General features: G+C 40.2%; 1 protein-coding gene across 1 annotated transcript in view; it reads right to left on the bottom strand.

The window, feature by feature from the left end:
* LRRC7 (leucine rich repeat containing 7) overlaps nt 1-4,962 on the bottom strand; it is a 555,497-nt gene extending 550,535 nt beyond the window's left edge. The window contains exon 1 of the mRNA XM_034653683.1: nt 4,849-4,962. Coding sequence (XP_034509574.1) covers nt 4,849-4,850 — 2 coding nt within the window. The 5' untranslated portion in view covers nt 4,851-4,962. The remainder of the gene's footprint in view (nt 1-4,848) is intronic.
* Nucleotides 4,963-13,135: the final 8,173 nt, after the last annotated feature.

Genomic DNA, 13,135 nt, shown 5'->3' with positions numbered 1-13,135 from the left:
GGATTTAAAGCTTTATCCCTTTTTAGCTGTGTGAAGTGGACTTGTGTGACATGGACTTGTCATTTCTGTCATTGAGCCTTAATTTTCTAATCTTTCAAATGGTGACAATAATGCTTCTTAGAAGGCTGTTTTGAAGTAAAGTATCTGAATCACAATAGGTGTTTAATAATTGGTAGCCACTACTATAATTATGATTATAGTTCATGCACTATGGTAAGGGAAGTAAGATGACAATGGATGGCTTCTGATCACAAAAGCTCATGGATTTCTGAGCATAATCACTTAATTCCAAGATAGGAAATAGATATGTTTATTTCAATGGCAAACCTTAAAAATATACTATGCCATTATGATACACAATCCCCCCCACACAGGTTATTATAGAAAAACTGATTTGTATCAAAAAGTTTATGTCCCACTCCTCTAAAGTATCCAAATCACTCATCATGCACCACCTTGTCTTATTATTTGCTATGCACTAGAATTAAAAACTAGCAATTATTACTACCTCCATTTTATAGCATTTAAAGGGGCTAATTATATTACCAAAGATCACATGTTAATTCTGGAAGTAAGAAAACTAGTTTTCCAAGGTTTTCTTACTTCTTTTTCACTACTTCAGGATAATTCACTAGAGTATTTTCTATAAATCATGACTATTGGGGTGCCTGAGTGGTTCGGTCGGTTAAGCGGCTACCTTCGGCTCAGGTCATGATCCCAGGGTCCTGGGATCTAGCCCCACATCGGGCTACTTGCTCAGCAAGTAGGAGCCTGCTTCTTCCACCCCACCACTTTGCCCCTGCTTGTGCTTGTGCGTGCGCGCTCTCTCTCTGTGTCAATTAAATAAAAATAAAATCTTTTAAAAAATGACTATTTGTAATGATTCAAACCTGATTAACCAAACATGGCTAAAAACTTCATAAAGGAAAAATATTATTGATTTGGGGTCATCATCTTCCAAACACTGTTGATTTACAGTGCTACTTCTAATTTTGAGTTTTTCTTGACAATACACAATTCAGTACTTTAACAAACATGCAAAATCTACCATCTATGCATCTCCTCTCTGCTTTTGTGCTTCCTCAGAATAGAATTTATTGCTATACTATATGGTAAAATTGTTATTTAATATTAAAATTCCATTTTTTAAAATCCTGGGTATTAAAAACTCTCCATTGAATAGCAATGTGGCCCCTAGATTTAAGAGACAGAACATGAAAAAAAAAAAAAGACTCAGGATTCTCAGAAGATCCTAGAGTCATCTCCAAGTCATTTCCTTGGAAATATGAACTACTTAATGGCCATTCAGCTTGGCACAAACTAAAGGTCTGCCCTGTGTCACAGATTTGAATTAATGGTCTTCCTGGAGTAATACTGAAAATTCACATGACTGACTAGACTGGCCCAAAAAAGAATATGGGTAGTAGTCTACAAAACAGTCATTGTTACTGGAGAACAAATGCTCCAAATAATGTCTTTTATTGATGGTGTGGTTGCTACAATTGTTATACTCAATGAATAGCATATATTTTTTTAAATGAAGAATTTTCTGAAAATTATGAAATAATTCATGTGAAAGAAAATGTAAGAAGAATCCAGAAATAATTCAGGTGGTAATTCATCAATAGTTGGTTACTCTTTGTGTACTCTGTTAATTTGGATATGGAATGAACTTACAATATCATGGAATGTGTGATCCATCCTTATGTTAAGGCCACAGTCATCTGAAGATAAAATTATGGTATAAATTGGTGTAATTTTGATACAACAATTACCAAGTTATCAATCAAGTTAAAACATAACTTCAAATTTTCAACTGTTCTAAAGGGTGGACATTTTAAGTCATGAGTAAAGAGGCCAAGTTTTTATATCAATATTACCATGCACTATGAACTGCAAATAAGAGAGATCTAAGAAATACCCCTGGGAATTAATACCATGTGGCTAAGATAGTTACTTAATGACTTTCATAAATGATAAAAATTCATAGTGATATTCACGTGTATCTTCACATTTTTTTAAAAATCCAAAGCAAGCAAAAATATAGACACAGAAAAACTTTAAGCTATGTTCCGTATGTTATAGAGGCAGCAGAAAAATTAAAAACCGACAAAAGAAAGTAGAATAAGATTTTAATTATGAGAATTTTAATACCAGCCTAAAGCAGTGCTAAAATTCTGAATAAAACATGGCTACTGTAACTGGACCAGGTTTATTTCTTTAAGAAGTTGTTTCTAATTCTGAAGCTGCATATGTGCAGGCACACGTGATGGAGAATGGAAGGGTTGCCATGGTAAGCACACATCTTTTCTTGGACAGTGAAGTATAAAAAAAAAATGTATAAAGAACTCTCCCTTCATAACATGTCATGGAAATTGACTCTGCTTTCCCTATCACCACATATGATATGATGCAATGCAGTATAGTACAGAAATAGCCCACATTTTCAAAACTTCATCCCATTAAGATGTCTTATAAAACACGGAGTGAAAAATGAAATAAGAAATCTCCAGGTCAGGTAACTCTATTTAAATGGCGGGTCTAGAACAAGTTCTACTTCCATTAAATTAATAAATAATCCCACCTTGCGGATATTCCACAGGCCTTGAGATACCCTGGGAGTCCAAATGCAAAAATTGCTAACCACCCATTTCAATATACTTGAGTCCTACGACTCAAAATAAGGGAAAATAAAAACATTCCAACATCCCTACTTTCTCATTCTCGCGCCGGTGCGATTAATGATTTTCAGCAAGCAGGGATTTGACCCCCCTCTACTGTCTTTTGCAAAAAGATCTTGGGGTGGTTCTCTTGGAGTCGTGAAGTCAGCTCAACGACGCCTGGATGGAGGCATGACACAGACTGGGGAGGTGGCAGAATCTGTTGCGAATAGCAGCAGGTTCTGAGGCGCTGGAGAACCCACGTGTGCAGGGGCTGAAGAACTTTTCTGCCACGTCTCCTGGAAGGAATGCCTCACTTTTAAATAGGGGACTAGCTGGCGCGAGAGGTGGGGCAGGAAGTGGGCGGTAAAAACCGAGAAGTGGGCGGCAGAGGAGAAGGTTCAAGCCCTTCATAGGTATCTATCTACCTGTGCTTTTCTACCTTCTATTCTAGCCCCTGGTCAACTTTATTATTTTTCCCACTAATTGGAGGACTTAGGCAACCGCATGCTGAGCATCTCATAGGCTCAGCTTGGAACAAAGAAAATCGAGTTCCTAATACTGTATCTCTCCCGTCGGAGAGATCACGTGTCCTGCTTTCGCTGGAATGCACTCTTCTCGCCCACGCTATAAAAATCTCTATTGTGCTTAGAAATTTTGCCAAGGTTAAAATATGATCATATACGAACTGTTTTTCATCTGTCAACACAGCCACATTTCATCGTATACAGGTACATATATGTACGTGCTGACCCAGTTACCACTGCAGGTAAATTCAGTGTGTTGAAAGCGTGGTGGGAAAGTAATCAAAAAGAGCAGGTGGAGGACCTCTATGTCTCACTGACCCCCACCTCCACCCCGCATCATTTCTAATTCCTTTTAAAGGAGAACTTCGAAAGGAACGTGGGAGTCGCAGATGGTTCCATGCTGAAGCCAATTCCCGGGAGTTGTGAAAGTGACCCCTTCCCTTTTCCGCCTGGCGGTGCGCCCTCTCGCCCACCCCGCTCGCTTTGTGACTTGGTGGGGAGGAGACAGTGAGGGAGAGGGCGGAGGCGGGTCTTTTATTCAGCCCTGATGGCCAAGAAGTAGTATAATGAAGCAGTTTTGCAGCCATCGCCGTTATGAAGTCACACTATTTTTAAAGGCATTTTGTTCAACCCCTATCCCCCCCCCCCCCCCCCCTTTTTGNCGCATTCTTGACTCTGCAAACGGTAAGACTAGAGACCTTCGGGAACCAATCTAATTGTCCGTGAGCCAGGATGCCATGATTACCTTAATGTTAATGTGCTTTCCTCCCTCTTTCAACGTAGGATCCGAAACTAGTCCTGCATCCTTAATGACTCTAAGAGAAGGATACAAGATGCTGAAGGGGGCCCAGCTCTGGGACTGGGAATAGTGCAGGTTCACCAGCTTCGCCTTGCAACACAAAGGAGATGTGTGGGCAGGAGTTGTCTAGCTTAGGGGGAGATAGGTATCGTTCTCCCTGACTCTCAGGAAAAGCTTCCACCCCATTGCTCCCCCACTTCTTTCTGTCCTCCAATCTGTCATACTCCTCTTCCCCTCCATCCCCCCAAACCCCACCCTTTCCCTTCAATCCCAAAGGCAGAAAGATCTAATTGCATTTTCCAAACAAACGGACATCAAACAGTAATACACCTTCCAAGATAAAGGGACAAATGCGACCTGCCACAAGTGTGTGTGTGTGTGTGTGTGCGTGAGAGAGAGAGAGAGAGAGAGAGAGATGATCAAATGGGCGCTTCATCCTCCAGACACCTCCGAGAAAAAGCTTACTGAAGATATCCAAGATAATAAAGAGCTAAGACTACCTCAGCTAGACCAATGGTCCCGGCACCAGCGTCCAACACTCGCTCTTTACCTTTCCTTTTCGCAGTATGTAACCCTTTAGGGTCTCCAGCCAGCCCAGGCCACTCGGTGCTCCCATGCACCCACACAGCTAGCACCCATTTCCAAATGCCCCGCAACGTACCACATCCCCGCCGCCTCCGCGGGCCACCTCGCTAGCAGCTCCCCTGAGAGCGCTTAAGGCTCGTGTCCTCCTCCCCCGCCCCCTCCCCCGCTGGCACTTGTGTCCCACACCTCGGGCGCTCACTGTCACCGAGGCCACAAACGGCGAGGCCCCCGCAGTCCTCCCCCCCTCGCCCCCCCCCCCCCNNGGTGTGCTACTCACATCGCCGGAAGAAACTGCCCATGAGGTTTCGGAGAGAGTGAATCGTGCAGGTGCCAACGCTTATTCCTTAAAGTGTTCGGGGGTCCGCAGTGGAGTGGCCACGAGGGTCCTCGCAGGAAGAGAGGAGGGGTGGAGTAGGAGGAAGAAGACCAGGAGAAAGGGGATTCCAGGCAGGTGCCGCGTTAGACCATGATGCCGGTGCCCTTCAGGTGGAACGCTGGAGAGGTTCCGGCGGGAAGCGGCCGAGGGGAAGCCCAAACCGCTGCCCGGGAAGGCAGGAGCGCCTTCACTCCCCTGCCTCCGCCTGCCCTGCGCGCCGCGCTAGCGACCGCAGCAGCAGCGGCGGCGGTGGCGGAGGCGCAGCTCCCTCCCCACCCCCAGAAGGCTCCACAGACAATAAATCCCGGGCGGAGAAGAGACGAGCAGGAAAGGCGAATCGTGCACGCAACTCTAACACACCCTGCCTGCTGCTGGGCGAGAATCCCCGGGGACCCCGCGCAGCCGCGGCTCTGAGGAGCGAAGCGCTCCCGGGTCTGCAGGCGACGGCGGCGGTCTGTGTAGGCGGCTGCAGGTCCCTTCGGCGAGAACCCGCTGACCAGGAGCTGGGTGTCCGTGGCTTCAAGCCCGGGGTTGGCCCGGAGTGGGGTCCTCCTCCGTGCAGTGGCTCGGCGCACAGGTGCCAGGCTTGGCAGGCGAGGAGGCGCTGCTCGTGGCTCTTGGCTGTGTCTCCCCGCTCTCCCCGCCCCCTCTCTTTTTTCCCACCCCCTTTTCCGACGACACCAGCTGCAGCTGCTTCAAAGTGTGAAAAATGTCAAGGAGATTTTCCAGCGATAAGAAGGGGTGCCCACTTTCACAGCCCTGGGCCCCTTTTTGAGATTCTCGCCTGCCCCTCTGACCTCTAGTCGGGCTCCCCCAAATTTTGAGAAGAAAAATCCCAGTCCGGCGAAGAACTGAAATGCTCGCCTTCTCCAGGCTTTCACAAGCTGCTTTTCGAGAACGGGAAGCTCTCCGGGTTCCTTTCGTCGCCCGCGGTGCTCGAGGCAGTTGCTCGAGGCACGGTGCCTGGCAGCGCTCCGCCACCGGCTCCTCCTGCTGCCGGACCGGCCCGTGGCGCTGGAGTGGCGCGGCGCGGCGTCCTGCAGCGCTGGCGACTCCGCAGCTGTAGCGGCTCCGGGCCTCTGCGCCTCCCTGAGCGCCCCTGCACCCGCACCAGCTCAGTGACGCTGCGCTCGCGGCTCCGCAGGCTGCTGCTCCTGCTATCTCAGCAAAGAGGCGGCCAGGAGCGCCTCCTCGGGGTTTCCTCCCCCGCCCGTCTTTCCTGCTGCAGGTTGTTGGCTGCCAAGGAGAAAAGTCTCTGCTTGAGGGTCGGTCACTTCATATCAGTCAAGGCAGCGACCTTTGTGCCTGCTTTGACATTCCCTTCTCCTTCTGGGGCCGGGATTGCTAGCCTGAGAGTGCGCAAAAAGAGAAGGGGTTTCCCAACTACCCTTCATGGTTTCACCGCCACTCCTCCTGCTGTGAACACACAATCTCACTCACACACACTCATACGCTCCTTTACATAAAGGCACACAGAGACACTTTATTCTCACATACTTTAAAGTCTTATAAGCAGCAATATGTTAACATATTGATGAAGCTAGTACTATATTTAGACTTCTCTTTTATTCTCTACACCCATCTGATGAATTCTTTCTTTGAAACTGGATTTATTATGCTGGAATCATTTTTTTGTGCAATATAGGCTATAGGGTTGGTTGGTTGGTTGGTTTCCTCCAAATGGAAGAGAAAGAACCTCCCTTTCCTAATACAATCAGAACTCATGGCATTCAGCTGCCGCTCTGGGGCGGACTTAAGCTCACAGTTTGCTGGAAAGAAAATGCAAAGCGCTTGCTTATATTCTTGGATTTGCAACGCTAAAATCTTCAAGGTCAAAAACCTTTCTGGCTGCTAGGAATTATATAGGAAGAGACTTTTCAGATTGAAGACCTAATCTGCAGAACACCAAGAATGAGGATTATTTCCCACATCACCTGGGCCATGAAGGTGGGGCTGACTTTTATTAAGGAGAACTCCCCAGTATTTCATATGATTTGCATGAGGAAGGGAGAATATATTTTTAAAAGTCAGATCATTTTTACAATGTATTATAAAACACCACAGGGAAAAAAAGAAACGGTTCTGAAATGGCAAAAAGATAAAAAAAAAATTGTTAAAGTGATAGACTTTTGAATTGACCTCTGTGGAGCTCTATTTTTTTTTCACCCATAGTTTTGTCCTTGCAAACATATTATCACTTCTCTGTGTCTCAGCTGGATGGAGTGAGATGAAAAATTTTAGGTACTGATTGAAAATATAAAAAGCTAACCTCCCACAACAATTATACAATTGTGGGAGTCTTTTATAAACTTCGAGTTCTTTTAGATATAGTTTACACAGAACTTTCACTTTTCTAAAACTAGTTGGTGGACAATGTTATCTACACTTATAGGAAGGCACAAAGACTTAACACAGAAAGGTACCCAGCTGCCTTATATTTGAGCTCAGAATTTCTTATTTTAACTCCAGGATTCATTTCCTTGTACCAAAATATTTCACAGAAAGTCTTCTACATAAAATCATAATTGATTATAAGTAACTGCAGATCCTTACAAACAGGCAACATACCTACCAGTGAAGTTACCTCCCACGTGTTAAATGGAACTGTTTTCCTAACTCAGAACACATTTGTTCCTTTCCAAGCGGGAGAGATATTTTTTGTAACTCCAAATTAAAAATTGATAATATCCTTATATTTCAAACTATATGTCTTCCTTTTCCCTTTAGTTTATCCTAGAACCTTGATTTCAGGCCATAAAAACCCAAAAGGTTAAAGATTTAAAATATGTACCGATGTGATGTAGTGCCTATGGTTTTTAACAAACATGATTTTAACATTTAAAAAAAAAAAGGAAAAGAAGGAAGATGTATATGTTCTGTAGAATAGGCTTTGGATACAATGGCCCGATTTTTTTTCCTTAGATTTATGAATCTTGAACAAAATGTGGCTACCTTCACTATTTAAACAATGAGGCATACTGAAGAGATTTCAATGCTTTCATAGAATTATGGAACTATTGAAATGCAAATGCAGATGCTGTCTTTAAACTCCAAGTTGCCCTGTCATCAACCCTCTGGAAATGCAGATGACTGTCTGAAAATTGGAGAAAGAGGAATGAATATCCTCAGGCTGTCATTCAAGCAGAGGTCTAATACCAAAAATAGCAACAACTTCAAAAGTTAGATCAAGGAAGTTTTAACAGATTAGCTGTTCAGATTGCATCTATGAATGGCTGAACATTAACTTCTATAAAATTTTGTGAATTGTTCATCAGTCCCTTTGACCACACTACTACAATTTTTGAAACGATAATCAATTCCCAAGACTAAATTACTTGAAAATAAAAGACATGCGGTGATGTTAGTTAAACAATAGGTGCCGACTATCTTCCTAATATTTCTCTTCGGAGGCCTGAAATGTCATCCTGTCTTAAAATATTTCCTCTCTGGAAATTCTTGATTAAAGTAAAACTACTGATGGAAAGCACAGCACTTTTACCTTTACCAACTGTTAATATCTTAGTTAGATACTGGTCCTTAGGGAAACAGAAAAACATTGTTAAAATATGATGTATGGAAATACAGATCTGAAAACCTCAGAGCTAGTAGAGTTTGGTAGGACAGGATCTTTTTCAGTGGGGTTGGGAGTGCTACATTGTTGTGGTGAGCCTTTGAAAACCTGGGGAAAAGCTCTGAATAGGAAGTAGGTATCATTAGGACTCTTTCTCAAATTAATTTGTTAGATGGCCTTTACTGAGAAACTGATTTCTCAGATTAATACCCTGTTCTAGCTAAAGAGAATGCTTTTTTATTGTGGTTTTTAATCTATCTGGATAATTATTTTTTATTTTTAAACCTTAATTTGCATATTTAAGATATACAAAATACAATGAACACTGATGTACTCACCACACACCTTCAGAAGGACAGATTGAAGTTTCCTCTCCCACTCCTCTATTTCTGCTCCCCTCATCCCACAGAGGTAACCTCATTCCTGAATTTTGTATTAATTAATTAATATGCTATTAATTAATTAATTAATTAATTTCATGCACTTTTACTGCCAACAGCATTTTTGCATTGCTTTGGAAATTTAACCCTTACACAAATGATATAATGTAATATGTACTCTTTTGCAACTTGTTTTTGATTTTTAAAAACACATTATATTTCTAAGAATTATTGATCTGCATGTGCGTCACTCTGGTTCACTAATTTTTGTTGTTGCATGATAGCAGATTGTATGAATTTATCATATTCACATTCTGATGACAAGTTTTGCTTTTATAATAACAATGTTGTGAATATGTTTGTTTATATCTCTTTACATATAACAGTTTTCTAGTTGATATATCACCAGGGAGTAGATTTCTTGGGTTGTAGAGCATATTCAATATTAAATTCTTTTCAGTTTACATTTCTATTATCATTTATGAGAATTTCCCTTGAACCACATCCCAGCAGTTCTTGGTATTATCAGACACTTTCATGTTGTCCCATCTTAGGAATATGAAATGGTATTTCATTATGGTTTAAATGCATAATTTCCTGGTTACTTATGAGGTTGAGTATCTTTTCACAGGTTTATTAATAATCCACATTTCCAATATGAATTTCTTGGTTTATATATTTCACTCATTTTTCAATTTGGGTATTCTTGGTGTGTGTGTCCTGCATTCTAATCCTTTGTCAGTTATTTTTTATCTTTAGTTTTCACTGTTAATATGGTGTTTTATGAAAAGAAGTTTTAATTTAATATAATCAACTTTATCAATACTTTCCTTTATGATATATGCTTTGTATTTAGTTAAAAAAAAAACTTCGCTATCCCAACATTAAAGATATATTTTCCTGTATTGTATTTTTTTTTTTATTCTGAAACTCTGCATATGGTGTGAGGTAAGGGATCAATTTTTGTTTGTTTCCATGTTTTTCCTCATAAGAAACTGATGCCTCCTCTATCATATACCAGCTCATTGGTCAATTTTTGGCCTGTGCATTTGGTTCCATCTGTCTTGCTATACTGTCTCAGTTGAAAATTATTCTAAATTTCTTCAATACTGATATATAGGAAGAACATGGCATTTCATCTTGTTCTTCTTCAAAATCTCTTTGAGTTTTCTTCATCCCTTCCTTTTGGGCTATTGATTTGTAAGCTTGGTGTAGATCCATGGGAGCTTCTTTAATTTTTTTCACACCACAGATCTCTTGAAAACAGATTGTGAAAGCACAAGACCTTGCTCTGTCTAGTGCTATATCAAATTGGCAATTCTCTTTCACAAGCAGTTCAGACTAAATTTATCATGCCAGTACTCTTAACAGGAAGGTTATCTTAGATAAAATATGAGTAAAAAGACCAGCTAACAGGAATGAAATATCTTTTTTGAGAAGCAATGCATACGAGTTCACTAACACATTATAGTGTAAAAATTTCCTGAGAACATCTTTGCTATCTCTAAGTAGGTTCATATCTATATACAAAATTTAAAATGTATTTTTCATTCTTACATTAATATGTGTTGTTAAAGTATCCTAAAGGTCTTTCTGATTCTAAAATTGCATTATCCTATGTTCTTAAATTTTAATATAGTACATTATTATTAATTTAAAGATATAAGAATTATAAAAAACAGGTAGAAAATTGATTTTTTTCTAGCAAAGTTTTTAAAAAAATTTTTAAAGAGTTTATTTATTTTTTTGACAGATAGAGAGAGAGAGAGAGAGAGTACAGCAGGGGGAGCAGGAGAGGGAGAGGGAGAAGCAGGCTCCCCGCTAAGCAGGGAAACTTATGCCAATGCTGATGCCAATGCCGGCCTCAGTCCCATGTCCCGGGGATGATGATCTGAGCCACAGGCACATGCATAACTGACTGAGTCACCCAGGCGCCCCTAATTTTATTTCTTTACAACATCCCTACTTTATCACTAGAAAAGAATAGTGTTCATTGAACATGAAACACATAGCGATTCATTGAGATTCAGGATAACATCAGTGATAACATCAGTGAATTTTTCTCTCCAACAGTTTTCACCTTATATCTTACAATCTATAAGTATGAAAAACTCAAATTCCAATATTTTACGTTAAATGAATATCTTTTTTATACCTTACTCTTCAATAATAATTTAGCTAGTATACAATTCAAAGTTGATGTTATTTCTCAGCATTTTGAAGATATTGCTCCATGGGTTTTGGTGTTCATTGTTTCTGTTGAAATATTTGCCCTTAGGGGCACCTGGGTGGCACAGTCTTTAAGCGTCTGCCTATGGCTCAGGGCGTGATCCCAGCGTTCTGGGTTCAAGCCCCGCATCAGGCTCTTCGGTTGGTAGCCTGCTTCTTCCTCTCCCACTCCCCCTGCTTGTGTTCCCTCTCACGCTGGCTCTCTCTCTCTCTGTCAAATAAATAAATAAAACCTTTTAAAAAAATGTTAAAAAAAAAAAAGAAATATTTGCCCTTAGTCTAAGTGCCATTTCTTTGTACCCAATCATTTCTTTCATTCTTGCTATTGTTAGATATTTCCTGTCTGTGAGTACTGGTATTTTTAGGAATGATTTCCTTCCTTTTATTTCCTAATTTTTATCCAATTTTATTTCCTTTACTTAATACTTTTTATGCTGCTAGGAATTAAAAATTCATTTTGGGGAAAAATAATTAAGCTTTTATCTCTTTATATATTCTCTCTCCCTCATTCTCTATATTGTCTCCTTATTTTATCTTCCATGTCTCTTAACCATTTTTTAACATTTTTCTCCTTTTGTGTCTCTGTGCTACATTTTATGTAAACTTGTGTGCTTTATCTTCTAGTTGACTAATTCTCCAATTATCTAATGTAATGTCTAATCCACCATTGGGTTTTTAATCTCACTAACTATGTTTATATTTCAAATTCTATTTTATGTATCAAAATTTTCTGATCTTTTCTGAAAATGTCATGTTTTTTGCCAATGCTTTTGATTCCCTCTTTTATATTACATGCTGTGTCTAATAATTTTAATATCTGAAGTTCAAGGTGTCTAATTTGGGGTCCTGACTTATTTTTTCCTGACCCTTGCAAATGGTGGCATATTACCTTGGATTCTGAGCTCATTTTCAGTTGAATATTCTGTATGGAAATAATGTGAACCCTGGGTTGAAGATGTTTTCCTTCAAGAAGGATCTGTTTTTGTTTTTTTCGGGTGCCCTGGAGAGTAAGCTACCCAAATAACTTCAATTTTTAGCTCTGGGTTTCCCAGGCTACCCAAATAAGTCCCAACTGATCAGAAGGACATGCCTGTGATTATAAATTCTCAGAGAAAAACTTTCTTCTCTACTCATAGCCAAGGGTGAAGCAGATAATGTACCTTGCAATCTCTGTACCAGGGTATTTACCAGGGGTAGATTATTTTAAATTAACCTTTTAGTGAAAATGCAGGCCTTCATGTTTCCCACCTTTATATAGAGGTCTCAGTTAACTCCCACCTTTCTTGGATGAAAGGTCTAATATTCTATTCAGCTGCCTGTTAATAGGCACATTTTAGAATACTAGAATACTCAGTGTCATAATGCCTTTAGAGGAATTATATATTTAATGTTTCTTCTTCTTTCTTTTTTTTTTTTTAAGTAATCTCTACACCCAACATGGGGCTTGAACTCACAACCACAAATCAAGAGTCACATGCTCTACTGACTGAGCCAGCCATGCAGCAGCCCTCTTTTGTAATTGAATGACTCTTATCACCGTGATTTTCTATTTTCTCTTAATTTTTTGGCCTCCAGAATCTTCTTTTTGCAATTTCACTGTCCATAAAATAATAAATAAAAGCAGTTTGTTATTTTTATCCAGCATTTCTAGATTTTTTTTTCTATAAGTATTTTCATGATATTTAGGCTGCCATAGTTTGGAAGTGGAACTAATTTATCTGTTTACATCACAATTTTTGAGGTGATATTTTTCGTTGTCAAAATGTTTAAGTTAGCTGAAATAGCATTTGTGTATTTCCTTTTTGTGGAGGATGCTATTATTATGAGTGGTGGCAGTAGGAATGAGCCTTGCCACCATAATGTTGTTACAAATGACAGTGTGGCGACTTTACTGATTGGTAGCTATTAAGTAAAACAAACAAAACACATTTGGTTATTATGTTTTGATGTCCATAATATATTTTCAGAGTTAGTATAGGCAAAAATCTCAATACCAGTTCTCTCCATC

This window comes from Ailuropoda melanoleuca, chromosome 2 (assembly GCF_002007445.2).
Source record: "Ailuropoda melanoleuca isolate Jingjing chromosome 2, ASM200744v2, whole genome shotgun sequence".
NCBI classification, from domain to species: Eukaryota; Metazoa; Chordata; class Mammalia; order Carnivora; family Ursidae; genus Ailuropoda; species Ailuropoda melanoleuca.
The sequence above is the reverse complement of the archived record's forward strand: the minus strand, read 5'-3'. Positions and strand labels throughout refer to the sequence as shown.